We start from the raw sequence: 20647 nt of genomic DNA, 5'->3' as shown, positions 1-20647 counted from the left end.
GGAAGGAAAGGAAGGAAGAAACAAACAACCCACTTCTTCAGAAGACATTTTGAATTCGTTCTCTTGATGATGGCAGAAAATAAAGCTGAAGTGGGAGCTTCTTGGTTACTAGATGCTTGGCATGTGCCTAACTAACTGTATCATGAAATATCTCCGGGCCATGCAGTAATTAAAGGAATTATATATAAACAGCTTCATGTAATAGGGAACATAAAGAAAGATGACTGGAAAAAAAGATTGGTAGTATGGTATGAAGGTATCCAGAAAATCATTTCTCATTAGCTCATGGAATCAAGTCTGGGAAAGTCCTCTTCTGATTACACAATGTCTCTGCTTGACAACACTTAGAAAGTTATTAAAAGTTTTCTAAGGTTTAAAAAGTTGCAGATTATTTTTGAACCAAGAAGAACGATGCAAATATATTTATTCTGTGTCAATGATCTTGGTTTATCTGACAGACTTTCAATATTTCTAACAGTGGTCAACACCAACACAGAAATTGAAAACATATGCAGAGCACATCTAATTCAGCAGTGACATTAGAAATCAAGCCCAAGGTGGCAGTCTCCAAAAATCCTTATATTAAAAAGAAAAAGAATCCATAATGAAGCAAGACAAGCATTTACAGTACTACTGCTACAGTACTCGGTACTACAGTACCTCAGTACTACATCCATATAAGCAACATTTTGAAAAAGAATGTAAAATATTATCATACTGTTTAAATACAACATTAGCAAAACAGTTCAATTTAAGTATCTTTGTTAATTACCTGTCTAAATTTAGCCATCATCTTTTTCTCATGAAGCTTTTTGGGTGCATCAGAAGACTTCTTCATCACTAAAGGCACTCCATATTTTGCAGCGGGTTTGGTAATTTTCTGAGCTGGTGCAACTGAAGCCAGGATTTGTCCTTGAGCTGGTCTTTTAGCTAAACAAGAAAAGGCTGCTTTACAGCTATATCCAGGCCAGTCAGTATACTGTATTTCCATTTCCTAAGGTACTGGTACAGCAAAGCTGGAGGAGAATGGGTAAGTGCTAACATTTCATTCATGTGAGCTGACTATGTAAATGTAACATATCCAGTTGTCCAGAACAGCTCTTCTAAATATCATTTTTATATATGAATATATATTGATATTATATATTATAATATACGAAATAGCAGGACACTATCCCTGAACTTTTCACTTTTACAACTTCACTTTACACTGGAGAATATAAACTTGTTCTGGCTGCCATGTTTTATTATCCAGTTGTCATGAACACAGGGAAAAGTTTTCCCAATGCAATTGAGAGGCAGGCCTCCCTCCACTAATGACACTGGCCTGCAACCTGCAACACTCATGTCAGCAGAAGATGAGTTCTAAACCAGCTGCAGTTTCAACAGCCTCCAGGGACATTGTTTTCCATGAAAAGTTCCTGAAAATATGCCAGTATCATCTTGTGAATTTGAATCTGTGCAAGCAGGTTTCTCTTACTACAGAATAGTAGGACAGCAGTGAAACACATTCACAATACTACCAAAAAACACCAGAGCACTTGCCACAGTTTCAAATAATTACAAGGAGGGGAAAAAAGGAAGAAAATCTAAGAAATAAGTGTAAACTGACTATTGTAGGAAAACTTGAGAAAGTGAACTACAATCTAATTTGCCACCAACAGCAGAAATTCTACTACTAAGTCAAGGTTTAATCCTGGAATCTCTAACAAAAACCTCCCACTCTTCTTTTTTCCCCACAAGGAGTGGGATTTCTCATTACCCATTTGTCACTAATAAGGCAAAAAAATGTACACTAACAACAAATAAATAGTTTTCAGCATTTGCAGTTTTCACTGTCTCCTTACATTTTGGAAACGTAACAGTGCAAGAAGAAAGAGTACACTTAAAATGTGACAGGCTCATAGATTGCATTAACATGATTTGCACTCTACATACATCCAGCTCCCCCGTGAAAAAAGAAAACAAAAAAATGCTTCTCTCTCTCTTCTCCTCAGAACTTGTAAAATCAGTTCTAAGAACACACCCAAAATACAAGAACAAAAGTAGGTATACAATCTTGCCAGATTTGAAAGCAAAAGCAGTTTACACATTTACTTACCTGGTGCAGCATGCGGTCCAAACTTCTGGAAGATTTTGTGATTGAATTCTTCTGCAATAAGCTAAACAAAAAGTTGAACTGTTAGCCAACAGTGTTTACACCCAAAGCTAGAAAGAACTCCTTTTCAGAAAAGTGCGTATGCCTCTTTCAGAAAGCTTCTAATACTATTTGCCATAACTTTAAATGAATACTAAACTATGTATGCACCAGTGACCAACAAAATTTATTTAAAAAAAAAACAGAAAACATCTTTTAAGATTAGATAGCATCTCTAATTTGAGCATGTGAGTTAACCCGTTATCAAAATTGTGTACACAATCTACGAGAAAATAGAATCTTTATCTGGTAGTAGTCTACTACTTCTTAACGTTTGCCTGACTTAACCCTAAATAAAAATTTCATATCCATTCTGTAAAAGGCAGGAGAACAAGCTTTGCTGTAAAGACCTCTTATTCTGATCTTTCATTGGAGCAGTAATATGAACTATAATTGAACTAAAGTTGAACTAAATAATTGAACTAAATATAATTGAATATAATTGAACTAAATTGAACTAAAGTTGAAATTTCTGCAGGTTGGAATTACAGTCTATTAGGATTCTTTATACTCAGTGAGGTCTCCTTTTGCATTCATTTCCTCCGTGTACTTTCTCTGCCTGTATTTACTTACCTCATATATCAGTACTATTCCTGTATGTCATGAAAAAAGCCTGTCTAAATCAATGAGCATCTGACTCAAAATTCCTCACTAAATATAAAGACATATAAAATAGCACTTAACGTCGTTTGATATTTGTGAAACTTAAGTAATTTGAGTTTGTGTTTTTTTTTGTTTTGTTTGTTTGTATTGCTTTGTTTTTGTTTTTCACTTCACAGTAACAATCTTTTTTACTCAACTGGAAAGGTCTGCATAAAAGCTGTAGGAAATACTAATACTCCAATTTCCCATGTTGTATATTGACATCAGAATAAAGAAAAGTCCTATGATGTATTCAGCAAAACTATATGAAAGCCAACTCCATACCTGTGGTGTGAGAAATTTTTCAACCCGTTTGGCTATGAAGTTTTTCTCCAATATGGAGTTTACTGATGGTCTATCCTTAGGATTCCTTTTAAATAACTGTGACAGTAGGTTACGTAGGTCATATGAATAATGCATAGAAACAGGAGGAAAAGATCCAGAGATTATCTTCAGTACCAAGTTCTTCATGTTACCAGCTTCAAACTATATCATGCAAGAAAACAAAACAGTTACTGCATATTACTGCTTGCCCACATGTAAAGCTACACATAAAGGCAAGGAAAAAAAAACCAAACTGACAACCAAATACAAAGAATCCCCCCTTTCATTTGCCTGAACATATCAAAACAAATTTTCAAGGCCATCAACAGTTTCCATCAATAGTTTAAAATAATCTACTGCCAAATATTGCATTTACATATAAATACATCACACTACAGCTACTTCATACCATAGAAACATACAGTTTCCCCCAGATCTTGATGGACAGTGATAGACAGGTAAGGATGAAATAATTATGTAACTACATCTGCTTGATCCTCTTTACTTTCCCAAACACTTTCCACTACCACATGCCTTCTGCCCTTTGTAGAGAAGCCCTTCTAAATGAAAGAATGTAAACATCACATTAATTCTGTGCAAAATCCAAAGGAATTCTTACACTTAGCCTACGCTCAGGAGGCAGCACGCTCCAATTCAATTCCTTTGTACAACAAAAAGAAAGCAGTGCGTATCGCCCAGTTTACAGAAAACAATCTACTGCTATCACCCCACAGAGGCAACTTTGTCAACACTGTTGTCCCAGAAAAGACCACACCATAAGAAATTGCAAAAGCTGTTATGAAATCTTTATGCTCTGGAAGGTGTTTTTTTTTCAGATTGACATGTTATTATAATCTTCTTTCTTTTAATAAAAATAGCTATTTTTAAAATAAAACGATAACAAAAATGTTTTTTTTTTCCCTTCGTAACTGAAAAGTGGATTAAAGATGTATTCTTCAAAAAAAAAAAAAAGGGCAACTCTTACTTTGGTAATTTTTTCTAAGAACTACTAGTATTCTAAACAGAAATTCATGAATCTACCTGCAGAAAAGCTGACAGTCTGAATTTAGGCTCAGTTACAACAAAAATGTGAAGTGTTTGGAAAGAAAAGAACACTATTTGTTACTGCAGCTAACATCTTTTCAGCTAACACACGTACCTTGAAAATAATAATAAAACAATACTAAGATTTCTGCGGAGATTGGCATAAACCCAAACACCAAAAATGCTGGTCAGTATTGGAAAAGGGGATTAAATTGTTGAAGGCAATTTTAAGCAGTCACCATGAAAACCCTTAATCAACTGAAATACATTTGCAATAACAGCAGAAAAAAAATAATCTCTAAATTCAGTATTCTTTCAAAGAAACAAGAAGTTCCTACTCACTGCGTGTTTAAGTGTGCACATTTCATAGAGAACACAACCAAGGGCCCAGATATCACTAAATCAAGAAGAACACATCCCAATAGTTAGTTGTGGGTGTAAGATTGACATATAACTTATTAACTAAATACGCTACCTTTGAAAAGCCAAATGATGTGTTTTGAGTAGAGAACAGTCTCCCTTGTACGTACATCCCCAGCTCCCCAAACCACAAAACCTCAGCAAACAAACAAAATCAACAATCAAAAGCAAGGTCAGTCTGAAAAACATAGGGGGTTATTTTGGCTCCAGATTTTAGACCTTTTCATGTGCACTAACCAAATTAGAGAAATTAGATGAACTACGGATAAAGGCTTGTTTTCTCTAGATGTATACATTTGCCTGAGATCTCTGAAGTATAAAAAAGCTACCCACCATCCAACACAGCAAATAAAAATCTTAAATTCAGCTAAGCAGGCCATTTACTCTGTTTAACATTTACTTACGTTACCTACACTCACTAGAAGATTGTAGAATTTGTTTAGAATATAATTGGACAAGAAATCTCATGTAGGAGAAAACGAGGGACAAGGAGCTATAATCATTTTATCATTTAAGAAAACAATACAAATTAGTATGAGGTATTCACAACAATGGGCATGTTTCAGCTGTTTAGTGAAGAATAAGAATAAATAGCTAATAGCCACTTTAATTACATTAGGGATACCATCACCAGATACAGTGTACTTGCCAGGACAGCAAATGTAAAGTACAATACCTGCAGGATGTTCTTCCGTATGACTACCCATGCATGTGCTTAGAGAATTCAATTACTGTGTTTGTGATTTCTTTCTGAATATATTTTCACATTCATAAATTACGGCAGTAATGTGTAGATTGGCAAAAGTGGAACCATAACTAAGAACAAGGCTAGATCTAGAATTCGAAGCACTAAGCGAAATCATCTCTTCATCAAGTTACTTTACATTACACAGACCTGCAAGATCCTACCTGAATAGTGAGGCTCTGACGTCTTGGGTAAAGGATGAACTAGTGGCTGTTCATCATCATGTGAATAGAACAGCCTTAGTATTCCAAAGAACTCACTATCTTCTCCTTAACAAAAATGTTTAATAATATGGTTATTAGTACCTTTTATTGTTGTAAGGTCTGTTCTGACATATTTCAGGTGATAAATAGTATGGTGTTCCTATGCACGTGCGAGCCAACTCCACAGTACTAAGAAAAAAGTAAGAATGAACGTTAATGCACGTGAGAGGAGCACAAATTTTGTTTTCCTAAATCAAAGCAATTCAGATTAAATCATAGAAACCAGTATTAAAAAAGGAGTTACCTGTTCAGAACTCTGGCAATTCCAAAATCTCCCAGCTGTATTGTTCCATCTTTGGTTAAAAAGATATTCTTGGTATAGAAATTTTAAGAAGTCTGTTAATTAAAACATTCATACAATTGCACTTTTTTTTCCTCAATATGTTTTGAAAAGACTACTCTTTTTTTCTACTCTTCGATTACTATGCAGTCAGTAGAATTAGTGTTACTGACTGTGAAACACCAGACTTACTCTTGCCCTGCTTTATCAAAATTAAAGAAACCACTACTGCACATTCTAAAAATATAATTATTTGCAGAAATAGAAACTGTCAAATGAGCAATACTCAAATAACTTGTCCTTGTCTGTTTATACAAATACCATATAAACCTTTTCTGGATAATTCTGAAGAAAAAAGTGTTTCCAGTAAAAAAAAAAAAAGTGATTATATAAAAAGATTATTTTCAATAATTTGCCAACTTCCACTAACAAAATACAGATGTAATCACTTTGGAAGTAGATTTGCTAAAAAAAAGAAAAGAAAATTACCTACATACCTGTGACTTTATGTCGCGATGCAAGATTTTTCTGTCATGTATATGTTTTAGTGCTAGGCAGATCTGTACAAACCAATCCAGAATCTATGCATAAAAGAGAAAATGCAACATCAGCATCTTTATTTATCTGAAAGCTTCTCTAGCTATATTACTGAAGATATTATCAAATCAGTTTTATAGCTCAAGGTTTTACCCTCTTCCCATAAACCTGTCTTCATTTATACCATAGAATCATTAAGACTGTCACAGTACTGTCACTATAACACAAAATTTCAAATGAAAAAAGCACATATATAAGTTAGATGTTAAGCCTGAAATTACTGGTTTCATTAAGTATTAAAAACTAACAAAACGTATGCATAATAAATTTGATTGGCTAAAACATTTAAAGCACAGAACTTGCAACACGAAGAATACCCTTTTGCTGAAATTGGTGCAACAAGTCTTCTTGCAGACAGCTAATTAGCCAAGTCCTAAAAAGCTATACCTATGTTTACAGAAACACTTATTTAACATCCATTAATTTTACGTATTTTACCTTAAAAAGAAAAATACTACAAAGCAGATTTCAATGAGAAAGGCAACAATGTATAATAAGATTATATATAAGGCAACAAACAGTATTTTTTTGTGAATGTGTAAAAATCACAATGTAAAAAGGGAAAAGCAGCAAGAACTTTTCCATGTGAATAATGACTTCACATTCCCAACTTACAAGTACATAAATTTCAACATTACAGTACAATGTAAGGTGTATTTTTCATTTTTCCATTTTCAAGTCTTGTATTTGAGTCCAAATTAGAAAGTTTGGCATTTTACAAGTTGTGTCCAAAATGTTTCATTACCCTACTCTGAATTCCATCAACAGAGCTAATACTCATAAGCCTTTCCAACCACAGGAAAGTTCAGATTCTGGTACTCCTGCCATATGCAGATGCAAAAGCATTGAAATGATTTGTAAGCAAGGAAACATATGACTTAAGACCAAAAACCTGAATCCCACATAATCTATTTTCACTTAGTTTCATCTGATCTGTACATTAAAATCATCTGTGTTATCCCAGACTCTCACGCAGTACAAGTGACTTTAATAACAAGTACGATTGAGAAATAAAATCTTACGGTATACTTCCAATAGAATATAAAGTTTTTCTACTGAAAAAAATAATAATTAGGCAAACTTCATATTGCTTCTTTATTACATTTTACAAAGCAAGTTATTTTATACTTCCAAAAAACTGAAGTCAGTTTTACAAAATAAAATCCTCTGCCATGATATCTGGTAGGATTAAAAATATTCATGATGACCTTTAGTGTTTTTCATATATCAGATTTGGTTTACTCTGCAAGAAATGCAACTTTTTTTAAAGCATCTTACACACAAAGACCAAACCCCAGATAACACACCAAGGTCTCCAGCTACAAAAAAGGCAGTACTGTGACTGATGGTAACAACCACCACTGTCTGGGAAACCTTCTATAGAGGTTAAGAAACCGTACCTACATAATTTAACCAAAATATCTTGAAACTAATGAAAAAAGGGTCATGCAGGAAAACACTATGGCATCAGTTTGCTGTTACCTGATCCTCAGAGAATAAGATTCCTTTCTGGGCATTTATTTTTTTAAACAGGTCTCCTCCTTCACAGTAATCCATCACTATGTAGAGACAGCCATTTTCTGCAAAACAAAACAAAAAGTATTTCAAAAGGAAGAAAAAAAAATACCCACCTTTAACATAACATTACAAATATCTTCACTGGAAAGGTTTATCTTATAAGGGTCATACAAAAAGCAACCAAAAATTACACGTTTTCATGTGCAGCCTCAGATATCATTGACATACTAAGATTCACCATGAAATTAAACATGTCACTTAATAAAAATAATATAAAATCGTTCTTAAAACCATTTGCTGTTTCAAATATCCCATAACCCTACCCTAAAAATAGACATCTTCAGACCTAATTCAGTTAACTGTCTCTATCTTCCTGATTCTGTCTTGCAGTTTTACCTGGGCAAGATATTACTTATATTAAGTGGTAATCACCAGCTCTCATAGCAGACTTACAGGTCATTTCCGAGACCTAAGACCAGTAATAAAACTTTCAGCAGGCAATGACAGATGGAAATCATTAATGTCTCATTTCTGAATGAAATTTGGAGAAACTTACAAAAATCTTACCCAAGTTTTCACTATGAAATTTGAGCATATATAATATATCTGATGAGAAATTACAGTTCTGTTCCCCAAAGCAACCTTTTCCAACTACTAGTGAACAGAGATTAGGCAGAAACAAATTGCAAGCTACCCATGTATCACTGAAAACAGTAACATTGCATGAGTATCAACCCAAATATGGCAGTAAAACAAGACCTACACTACTCATAGATTAGACATGATTTTGAGAAGAGATGAGTAAATGCATACAATCGACCACATGCTGCTAAAAAGAAAAATTCTTATTTTACTAGAGTTAATTATAACATTTAAACTGAGTCAAACCTAATCAAAGCATCTGAGTCACTCAAGTCTCACTTTCACAGAATGCTCCCAAAATTTGTCTTTCAAAACAAGATTTTTTTTTTTAAGCTTAAAGATGTTCATATCTGGCTTAAACTTTCTAATTGGAATTATTTTAAATGATTATCCTAGCAGCCTGGATTTCTTGTGGACCTGATGCTGAAATAGCTCTGTTTTATACACCAAATCAGTATGTTCAAAGTCAATGTGTTTCAGCAAGAAAGAAGCAACATGAACTACAGATTACAGGATCTATCTTGTAAAAAGTAAAAACAAACAAACAAAATACACACACAAAAAAAACAAACAACAACAACAACGCAGTGTTATAGAGCAGGCTCTATAACCTTGCTCTTTATGGCACACAATCTTTTATCTGTTCTGCTTATTCTCCCAGACATTCACTATGAAAACAGTTTAGAATTAAATTTCTCCTTCCTTCAAAGCTTGATGAAGGAAACAGTCCCTTCTATTTTCCCATCTCTGAAAGCAATGATATGATCATAATTACTGAAGATTGTATTCTAAGACAGCAGACCAAGATAAAATTGCTCTTGCCAGTTTGTCAATATCCAAATTTAGACCATACTTATTTTTAAAACACATACGCATCCAAGTCGTTAGACTACACACAATTGTTCAAGGAGACTCACACTCCACAGAAAAAGGAAAACTCAACCCTTTCATCTAAGCATCAACCAAAACTGAATCATATTAGAAAGGGGCAAGAATATTTCTATGTAATTGTAGCACTTTCTTTTTTTTTTTTTTATGTACATGGAAATTGTGAAAAACTACAACCAGAAAGAACTGAAGGAATAAAAGGATGGAAAAATGAGTAAAGAGAGAAAACACACTAATTTTTAAATTACATGCTGTAAGTACTGCTCAAGTCACTTACTACCATTATCTCAGGTTCCACTTTATTATCTAATCTTACCTTCAAATGACTCCCTATACAGGACAATATTTGGATGTTTCATGTTGGCCAACACAGCAACTTCTCTCCTTGATTCTTCTCTCTCCTTATTTGACATCTTCAAAAGGAAGATAATGATTTTTGAGGACAGGAATACAAAAACAATAAATCAGTAATTAATACTATCACTCACCTTAGAGATGTTAATTTCTTTAATAACATATTGTTGGCTATTTTCTTTAGCTTTGACAAGAATTGCTTTCCCAAAGGATCCTTCTCCGATTTTTTGCACTTTAATATACTTATCCATAGTTATCTTCTTAAGGCATCTTTATTCAAGCACTAGGCAAAAAACACAAAACAGATTTAGTTAGCTGTAATTAGTCTTCCAGCCTAACAAGGAGTTACATTTCTTTTTTTCTTTTTAAACTAAAATGTCAACTAATTTGTCTCTTCAGTTGCATCAGTTGCTTTGTAGTTCTTCTGTAAACTAGCCACTCAACTCAATTCTATTTTTGTACAGTTTTTTCAGTTGGTGTAGAAAAAGGGCTGCATTGCTAGAACTGCTACAATCCTTCACCTCAACAGACAGTACGTAAGAAAAAAAAGGGTGCATATAATCTTTAAATGAAGCAAGCAGTTAGTGGCTATAATTACTGATTTAGCTGGCAAGGGGACATCATATAGCACTATAGCATCTGGTTAACAATCTTTTGTTCAACTTTACTTGGGAAAGTACGCTAGGAGGGGAAAAATTCCTCCTTGTTAATTCTTAAGAAGCACTAAACCCAGTATTTTGGATATTACTCACTATAGTAAAGCCAAAAATACTAAATTCAAGATATTCCCAGTCAAGTTTAGAATCATTATTGAATATAGAAATGTATAACCTTAATTCTGACTGAAAACTTACATTTTTTATCCATATTACATAGAAAATGCGTTCATTACAAAATGGTGCAAGTCAGTATTTTTAATATACTCTCTCACTACTTGGACTAGCTTTTGAGATTAAACTGCATTATGTAGTGGAATGCTGATGGCATTTCAAGTTCTATGTTAAGAATATTTTGGTAAAAATAAGATACTAGCAAGCTGCATGTGGAACAACTATCACATCTCATTACTAGCTAATCACCAGAAATATAAAGGAAAGATGCTAAGCAATATAGTGACCAGGGGAAATGAAAGTGAATGGAATGGAGTCAAAACCACAAGCTTTCTAATACACTTCCATTAAGATGGAAGTGATCCAAATGATATTTACCTGAACAAATTTAAGAGAAGCAATAATCAACCAGAGAAACAGTGCAATAAAGCCCTTAGTGAATTTAATAGAAGTAGACTCTATCGAGCCAACTTCACATCTCTCTTTTAAATATGATTTCATCTTGACAACTTATACAGCTAATCTATAGGAGCTTCTGCAAAGCACTTCATTAGGTGAATGACAAAAAAACCAACAACAAACAAACAAAACCACCAATAATCACAAAGATGGGAACTGGGACAAGACCTGTAATGGGGTCAGGGAAGAAGAAGAAAGTAGCTAGCACGAAACCAACAGGTAGCACAGCAGTACCTCTTCCAAGCAAAGCTCCTGAGTAATCCTCTTACTTTCCCTAATAATTCTGGAAGGGGGCAGTGAAGGGGCATGTGGGATGTTTTCACGCAAAACTTGCAGAGGACTCAAAGTTAAAGGTATAGCCAATACCAGGAAGAGTGAGGAGAGCGGAGAGAATTGGCCCAAACGGAAGACCAAAGTGATAAGTATCAAGACAAATTCCTGGCTGACTAAAAGGCCATCTTTCACACAGCAACAGAACCTCCCATGCCCTGAGGACTGTAAGTGGAAGGAGACAGAAGGCGTTTAAGGTTTTTTGCATCCAGGCATCACCTGAGAGCACTGACAGCACTTGGCAGTGCTGCAGCCACCCTCCTTCCAGCAGGCCTTACTAGCTGCCATCCACGCACACCTTACACGAGGCTTTCCCCGTGGGGTGGGAACATTTATTTCTGTCAAAGAATTACCACACAGCAGGCACGGCGGCTGCTGGAGTGTCAGGAAAACGAGGGCTCCATGCCATGGAAGCAGACTGAAAAGAAGAAGCTCGGTAGAGCAAAAAGAAAGCCAAATTAAGCCAAATGAACTAATCAGCGACAAACAGGAGACACAGGAGAACTTAATCTTTACCGCAAGATTGGGAATGGGAAGAAAGCAGGATTAAGGGTAAGCAGGAAGGAAAATCAGGGGAAACGGCGGGCCTGCGACTCTCCCTCCCCCGGATGTGAAAGATGCCTCAGTGGGAAAACCGGCTTGTAAGAAAACTCGAGTGTTAACATTCTTATTAACCTCTGGGCAGCAGCAAAGCACGCTGGGTCGGACACGGCTTGAATTTCAGACGGCTTTATTAAATTCGCTAGGTCTGAACAGGGGCTGCGCGGCGGGAGCGGGACGAGCAGCGGCGGCACCGCCCCGCGGCACCTCACTGAGGGGGGGTGGGGGCGACGGCACGGCGCCAGCCGCCGAGCCGAGCCGAGCCCCGCCGAAGGGAGCCGAGCGCTGCCGAGTCATGCCGAAGGGAGCCGAGCCCCCCAGCCCAACCCGCCGCCGCCCCCCCCACAACTGGCACCAGGATGAGGGGCGCGGCCGGGACCCCGCAGCGCCCGGCGGCACGGACCGGCACGGACCGGACCGGACCGGACCGGACCGGACCCGACCCGACCGGCTGAGTCCCGCAGCGCCCCTCACGCCCATCCCGTCCCATCGCCGCTCACCTCCCGCCGCTGCCGCAGCCGCTCAACCCACCGTGGCTCCCGCCCCGCGCCCCGCCCCCTCAGCGCTCATTGGCGGGCGGGCCCGGCGGCTCCGCTCCCATTGGCCGAGAGGGGGCAGCACGCTCGTTAGCCCCAGCGCCGCTTCACCCGGGCGACGCGCTCGGGTGAGGGGGGGGGGAGCGCACCGGGGGCAGCTGGCGGGCGGGGGCAGCCCCAAGCCGCGGGCAGCCCCAAGCCGCGGGCAGCCCCAAGCCGCGCCTCGCGCAGGCGGCGCCGCCGTTACCACCGGGGAACTCGACGGCCGCTGCCAGGCCCCGCCCCCTCGCTGCTGCGCCAACCGGAAGTCGCCCGGAGCCCCAGGCCCCGGGGGCGGGGCTAGGAACGAGGGGCGACCGTTGGCGGCCGGTGGGGGCCGTTGGGCCGGGTACCGCGCGCGGCGGGAGGATGCGGCAGCGCCTGCTGGGCAGGTAGGGCCGGGAGCGGGGCTGGGGGCGGCCCGCTGCGTCCTGCCGGGCCCTGCGGCGGCTGAGGGGGAGCCTGGTGGCGGCGGCCCGCAGGCCGGCGGTGTGCCCGCCCGCCAGCGTCCCGGCCGGCGCGGTGCGGTGCGGTGCGGCGGGGCTGGGTGTCGCGCTGCCGCCTGCCGCTCCGTTCGCGCTGCAAGCGGGCAGCTGCGAGCGGGGAGAGCTTAGTGCTGCCGGGGTGTGCTCGCCGTCGGGTGATGAATGTGCTGTGTCACACTTCGAGGTGCCGAATTAGGCGCAGAGGAGGCCTGAACGACGAATTAAAAATGTGCCTGGTGCTCAGCTTAAATACGAAGTTAAGCACTAGTATTAAAAGTGGTTTAGGAAAGATGTGCCAAAATGGAATGCATTTCCAATCCCTCTTGGTACTTGCACCTCGTTCTTAGGGTGGTCGGACCTCAAAGTTCACAGCACAGAGTTTGTGAGAGAAATTGAGTTCGTGCTTATTGAAGCGTTAGGTGCACTGGTACTTCCTGGCTCTCAGTTCTCCCCTTTTGGTGGCCCTGCGGTGGATTTTCTGTTCTGGGTCCCTTAGCAACGTGGATGCTTCTCGGCAAAACCAGCTACTGGAATGGAAAGGCATGCTGGTGTGACAGGTTCGAAAGCACCTAGTTGTCAATGCGATTTGTCTATTTTAACAAACTTGAGTGTTCTGTAATGCAGAGTTTAAACAGTGCATTTGTGTACTGTAGGATGCTTACCTGCAAAGTAAAATAAGAATACCCAGAGACTAACTGGCACTATCATTTTTTCTAAGGCAGAGCAGTTAAATGGTCTAAGATTTTTAAACTTGACGTCTCTGGTTGGCAGGCAGACATAAACTTGCTGCTCAGTACTCTGGGCTGTCGAAATGGGGAGCGTTCTGCTCTGGGGAAACTGCAGCTAGCTTCAGACTCACAGCCTGAAACAAAATGACTTTGCATGTATCTGCAGCACTTGTGGAAATACACCGTATGTTGTGCCCTGCAAAATGGAGCTTTTGTTTGCTTCCATACATACTGACATATTGCTGGTATGTCTGTCCTTTAAATTCTTTGCTTAGCAGTAGTAGATGTTGTGCACGACGTGTGTTGCAATACTTCTAGAAACGTATTTTCACTGGTCTATGGAGCTCCATGTCTGATTGTTTTTGCAATCTCTATGGTATCCTGTTTATGAGTGGCTTACAGTACTACTATTCTGTCTGGGGTGCATACTTGCAAGTTAAAATAATCCTGGGGTCATTTTTTAATCCCTTCTCTCTATCTGTACTTTTAATATTGACTTCTAATAAGAACAAGCCTATCCAAATCCTCAGCCAGGAAAGGCCTTTGCAGCAGTTGGTCTTCACTGTTCATGAACGCATTGCTCAGAGCCTTATTTTATGAGTTGCTTATTTTCTGAGTTTGCCTGCATTTTTCTCTCATGGCAGTATTTGTACTTCATCTTGTGCTCTTTTTCCACTTAATGTTTGTCACAAACTGATGTTTCAGGAACCTGCAAGTGAGAATCCACTGTGAGCTGGTTATTCTATGCACAGCTGGGTCCAGCTGAGTGGTTTATCTTCTCGGATTCACTCAATAAGCACTTCTGATGTGATGTGTTGTTTTGTTTTTCCCATTTTGCTTTGGGGTTTTGGGGTTGTGTGTGTGTTGTAATTTAGTATTTGAATAGCAGAGCTGCATCGGTTGAATGTGAGCACTGAAGCTGGGACAGCCATTCCAAGCTGACAAACGTTGCCAAAGGGCATTCTAGGAACATTCTGTATTTTTTCCTCCCCTTACTTATGTGACTTTGTGTGCACATGGATAGGTGTTACTGTGCAGTTGAGTTCTCAGGGTCAATTCTCACAATCGTCTGGCAGTAGGGATATTTGTAACTTGGTCATAATTAAAAAAAAAAAAAAAGTGAAAGTTCTCCTGTTAAAGAAATTTATGCCAACTCAGGTTGTTTAAAGAGTGAATTTCCTAGTTCTCAGACTCCAGGTTGCCTGTTCCTCAACTCCTTGCTCTGTCACCTCATTGGCAGCAGCTGTAACCACCTGCACGAGGTCAGCAGTGGTAGTGGTCTTGCACTTTGGGTCTGCCTGTACACCCTCCCTGCTCATTTTCCCCAAACACCTCAACTTTACACCTGCCTGCTTCTCGTGGCATAGCCCTGGCAGGCAGCTCAGCAGCACCCAGCTGCTTGCTCACTGTCCCCAGCTGGGATGGGGAGAGAGAATCAGAAAGCTAAGTGTGAGAACTCATGGGTTGAGGTAAGGACAGTTCACGAGGTAAAGCCCAGCCGGGCCCCACTGGCTGCTTCCCACCGGCAGGCAGGTGCCAGCTGCTCCAGGCCAGCAGGGCTCCTCACACAGGGCGGCTTCTCAGGGAGACAAACAGTGTCACCCCCTTCCTCCTCCTCGGCCCCAGCTGTCATCGCTGAGCGTGAGGCCGGGCGGTGTGGGACATCCCTTTGGGCAGCCTGGGCCAGCTGTCCTGGCTGGGTCCCCTCCAGCTCCTGGGGCAGGCTCCTCTGTGCAAGCTGCTCTGCAACAGCTGAACATCCGCGTGCTGTCACCACTATTTTCATCAAAAGTCCAAAACACAGCATTGTGTGAGCCTCTACAAAGAAAAATAACTATCCCAGCCAGCATTGTGATAGTGCTGTGAAAGCGAGTTCTCAAATCTATGCTCTCTGCATCAATCCCTCTTCTATATCATGCCTGAAAATGCAGATTTTGCGTTGGCTAATTTCCTTAAGCTTTTCAGGTGTCAGGCCATCTCTTTACCTGTGCTTGTATGAGTTATGCTGCTCCAGACTTTGCTGCATAGTACTTGCACTTTTTCACGGTCCTTCAGTAGCCTCTGCTGAAGATGCTCAGAGTATTAGAAAGTTGACAATTACAAACCTTCATAGCTATTTAACGTGAAACTTGTTTTTGAATACTGGAAGCCTTTTTAAAAATCATCTGTGCGAATGATTAGACAAAGCAACATTCACTTAAACAGTGTCTAATAGAGCGTTGTAAAAATACCCGTTTGGGAGATTTTCCTCCTTTTTAAAAGGTAGAAACAAAAAACAACCTAACTTTGAGATAACTTTCTAGATGTTCAACTTTTTCATTTGTTTTGCATTTTGCTTAGGCTTTCTAGTTACAGAAATAGACTCTGTGCTCTACTTTGGGAGGGTAAGGAGGAACAGTGAATGAAAACGTGAATCATGTTCTGTCCTATAGCACAGATCCTTTAGTAAGGACAACCCTCATGGTTACTTTTTTCTTTATTTTTTTATGGTTTTGATAACTTCTTAAAAGTTAATAAAAGAGACTACTGAAGTGTAGATTCTGAATGTTCATACCACAATATAATCTATCAAAGAAGCATTTCCTAATTCAAATAGTGAAAATGTAATTTCACTTCAGTGATACCTTTAAGTTACAGATACAGTTATCAAGGTGACTTAATATTTTGACATCCTGCCAGTTAAAATTCAAGTACTCCTTTTCCTGAACAATAATATTGTTTGAGTTCCTTCCCCTCTTATCTCCAAGTTAGTGCTCTCTGCCAGATTTGTTGGGTTTTGATGTTTATCTGTAGTACTTGATCTACTGCAGCTTTTCCCATGAGGTTTCTGTTATTAATGTGTTTCCTATGTACCCGTTGGGGAAAAAAATGCAGTTCCCTGTATGCTTCCAAACGCTAACTCTGAAAAGTGAATCTACAGATTTTGAAAGGGGTAGTATTAGGAAGAGGAAAAAAAAAGTTTTTCAATCACTAGTTGACTTTCAGCTGCTAGTTTTGTGTAAAACTTCTCATATTGAACATAACAAGGACAAGGAAATGATTAAAATTATTATCGGTATTACAGACTTAGCAGTTTCCTTCTGTTTTATGCTAAGATATGAGTATTCTCTTAAATTACCCAACAAGGTCCATAAATCTGCAGAACACTTAAAGAGACCTAATGACCAGTACACTAAGTATTCATGTTATTACCACAGGTACAAAAATCTCAATGTTTATTCCTCCTTAACAAATTAAATCTATATATATATATCTTAATAAACTTAATCTGTGAACCCGGTGAACTGATCTCATCTTTGTGGTTGTGTAATGCACGTTGAAGATAACTGAGCTGGTGTACTCCATTAACGAGAAGTGTTGCAGTAAAGTATTGCTGAATCTTTTATTTTCCTGTAACTTTTCAAAATTAAAAATCTCTGAAGAAGACAGTTTCTTTCTCCCCTCCTAAAATAGCCACTTGGATTCTTGCTTTTAACTTGCTACCACTGTTTAACAGTAAGAATTTCCCTTTAGACTCTCCTGCCAAAAACCTGTCTTCCATTTGTAGACCCTGCTGAAGTCAGCATAATTTTAGAATTAGCCGTACCTGCCAGCTAAGCTTCACACCGGGAGAGGGGAACTTACTGTGTGTTCGGAGCTGTTAACACACTTGGTGTAGTGAATACTTGACTTCTGGTGGTGTCTGTGCCGCTGAGGTTTCACAGCTTTTCTTTTCCTTTTTTTTTTTTAAGGTGGATGAGTCTCCTGTGGCTAGTCTGTGTATTCTTATTAAAAAACAGAAACAAACAATGTTCTTATTAATGTCAGAGGTTCAAGGGTCTCTCAACCATTTTTTACACCATCCTTTGAAGAAGACCAGAATGGTAATAAGTAACTGGCAGAAATACTGTACTGACAGAAGTCACCTGATTTTTGTGTAGTTAGAGGCAGGAAGGGCAGCCGTCAGCTAGATCCAGGTGGTGGCTGCAGATCCCTTCAGTCCTTCCTAACACCGCTGCTTAAGAGAATGCAGAGCAAGAAAGAGCAAGCTTATTGTCAGGGCTCCTCGCCTTGAAGTATGAACCTGTCTGCTGGGTGTAACAAGAAGAAAGTAACCCTACTCCCCATGTTTTTTCTCTTTTTTGGTGGCTGAAGACGTCATTTCTTACCATTGTACACCTCAGTAGCTGGTGTTTCTTCACCTGTTTCAAGTTTGAAAATCAGTACTAGGGAAAGGCAGGGATCCAGAGGGAGTAAGTACACAAGAACCACCAGGGGTCCCCACATGCTTTCACATAAGCAGTGGTTGTATGCCTGTGCTGTATTTTGGAAGACTGTACAATTTTGCCTTGATCTCAGGTGGTTAAGTGTGTTTATGAAGAAATTGGAATTCTGTACAAAGACCTACAAGTCTGTGGTAGCGGCTATTGTCAAGGTGCTCAGCTGAACTGGGAATAGGAGTGCTTTTTCAGATTCCAATTTGACAATCCTGAAGTGTAATTTTGCCTCTCAAGAATGAATACTTCTCACGCGCTTCTCGTTCTCCTGGAGTCAGTGCTCTGATACGCTCTTTGTCTTGGCTCACATAGCCTTTTTCTTCTGTGATGGCATCTGATTTCCTTTCTGTTAGAGTTTGAGTTTCTTTTACTTCCTTGAGTACTTTCAGATCATTCGGATATAAAAGCAAAATTATCTGAAAAGCACTTAACTCAGGTGTGACCCTGAACTTAGGAATCTCTGCACATAGCTAAGGACTGTCTGGTGCATTTCTCTAAAAAGATGAAAGTAGTATAAATACCAGGGCTTCTGGTAGTCCTGGTGTTGTGTAAAAAAAGCTTTGCTCTGTTTCTGGACCCCTCAGATAATTGCAACACAAGTTCACATTCAGAAGGAACAAAATCTTATAAAGATGTACAGAGAAGATTGCACACTGTTGCTGGCCATTTTCATCCAACAGATAACAAATATCATGGCCAAGGACTCACCAGACAAACGTTATGTTGTCTGCAACGGAAACCACAGTCAGAGTTCCTGCACTTGAAAAATGAAGTATGGGTTTTACTCTTCAGTTGTCCTAATGAACTTTAGTGCTGCTCTCATCTGAATGTGGTCACAAGAAGAACACGAGTGATAATTTTTTTCTTCTAAGAGGTCTCTCCAACTCTTCTTTCCTAGGGAGAATATTTTCAGCTGTAGGTACTGAACCATTAGTTTAAAAAGTAATGCAGTGGCAGGGGTTTGGAGCTAGATGATCTTTAAGGTCCCTTCCAACCCAAGCTCTTCTATGACCTTACATGTATTTTAGGCTTGCAGCAAAGTGGCAGCTAAGAACACAGTGGTTTGGTTGTGTTTTTTTTTTTTCCCACAACTTGGCTGAGGATCAGTACTTGCCTGTGAAGCTTAAACTTTTGAGTTATATTTGCTTTTATATTTAGTTTCATGCTTAGATTATGTTTTTTTTAGTGTTTGTTTTTATTTAAAAAAAGAAGACCTCATTTAGCTGCTTATTACTGTGTCTGTGGGAGATTACTCTTTGGTTCTGCTAGTGGAGATTTTTCTAATGCACCAGTAAATGAGATGAGGTGAGTAAGTGTAAATCTGAGTATTCAGCTATTTTTATTTGAAAGCAATTGAAGAGTATGCACATCAGTAATTTGATTGTGAAAGAAGCAGTCCCTTCCATCAAGCAGGCTGAAGTCTTTGTGCCAGGTGGTAAAACTCCTCAGCTGTCCCATCTCTGGGTAGCTGCAGCCTTAGGGGTTGACATTTTAGAGTGGCGATGAAGTAGCTCTGAATTCTTTGTGCAAACCCAAGTCAATACCCTTAATGTTTGGAATCATATGACTGGAAGCATGACTTCAGTATGCAGCCAGTAAACAAGCTGGCAGTTCTCAGTATTTTTAAGCTGAGAAGATAAAAGGTGCTATAAAATGAGTATTTATTATTGATAATGCTTTTGGGAAGATCAGATCCAGTGGTGATACTCTGTATTGGTATGTATCAATAAAGTGGAAAAACTTTTTAGACTTGTTATATTAAGCTTTCATAACTAAACTGTTCGTAAAGCGTACTAAGATTTAGCAGAATCTAGAAATCGGGTCTGAATGTTTTGTAGTTACAGTTTAAAAAAAAAAAAAAGGTACTATATTCCTGCTTTACAAGTACTATCTTTTTCATATTGTTTTCTCTTCGTGTTTCTGTGCTTCTCCTTGCTTTCTTTTTTAAAGAACACTTGAGTTTGTGTCTTCTGCCATCAACATGACTTTTATTCTAGAAATAGCTGTGGATAAAACTGCAACAAGCTCTCTATATGTATATTTTTGGAAATTTACTTTTTCTCTTCTATTCCAAGAGTACCTGCTATATAAATTGAGTTAGATGCTTTTTAATAACTCTGTATTTTTTTTAACTCAAGTAACCTCAGTTAACTGACTGTACTCCTTTGACTTTATTTTTTTTTTTTTTAAGTATGACCAAAAATTTGAGAGATCCTTTCTCACTGTGTGGCTGCAATAGGAGCTGTCCCGATCCTGAGACTTTTTAAATTAGTTCCACTTTTTTTTTCTGAATGCCACTGTGGAAGGCAGTCATCTGTGTATTTGCTTTTGTAAAGTTACCATGTGCATTCCCTAATTTTTAACAATTTGGCTTCTTGAGTATCTGTGAGGACTTTTTTCTCTGCTAACTTGAGCAAATTCAGGAAAACTGCCATTTCTCTTGTCCTCCCTTCCATTTTGGGTTTGAAGT

General features: G+C 39.2%; 2 protein-coding genes across 3 annotated transcripts in view; one reads left to right on the top strand and one right to left on the bottom strand.

Annotated features, from left to right (window-relative positions):
* The window catches only part of NEK1 (NIMA related kinase 1), a 44107-nt gene extending 31970 nt beyond the window's left edge, over positions 1–12137 (bottom strand). Inside the window, 11 exon segments of the mRNA XM_080589029.1 lie at positions 774–930; positions 2102–2162; positions 3125–3325; positions 4550–4604; positions 5678–5764; positions 5880–5947; positions 6413–6496; positions 7995–8092; positions 9877–9973; positions 10049–10197; positions 12050–12137. Coding sequence (XP_080445155.1) covers positions 774–930; positions 2102–2162; positions 3125–3325; positions 4550–4604; positions 5678–5764; positions 5880–5947; positions 6413–6496; positions 7995–8092; positions 9877–9973; positions 10049–10165 — 1025 coding nt within the window. The 5' untranslated portion in view covers positions 10166–10197; positions 12050–12137.
* A 517-nt stretch (positions 12138–12654) lies between these two features.
* Positions 12655–20647, top strand: part of CLCN3 (chloride voltage-gated channel 3) — a 62047-nt gene continuing 54054 nt past the window's right edge. The window contains exon 1 of one of the 2 annotated variants that reach the window (XM_080589039.1): positions 12655–13100. The gene's annotated coding sequence lies outside the window, so the exon portion shown is untranslated. The remainder of the gene's footprint in view (positions 13101–20647) is intronic. The other variant, XM_080589041.1, reaches the window with a different exon arrangement.

Source organism: Anser brachyrhynchus (assembly GCF_964034855.1).
Source record: "Anser brachyrhynchus genome assembly, chromosome: 4".
NCBI lineage: Eukaryota > Metazoa > Chordata > Aves > Anseriformes > Anatidae > Anser > Anser brachyrhynchus.
This window is presented reverse-complemented; position numbering and strand designations above follow the sequence as displayed.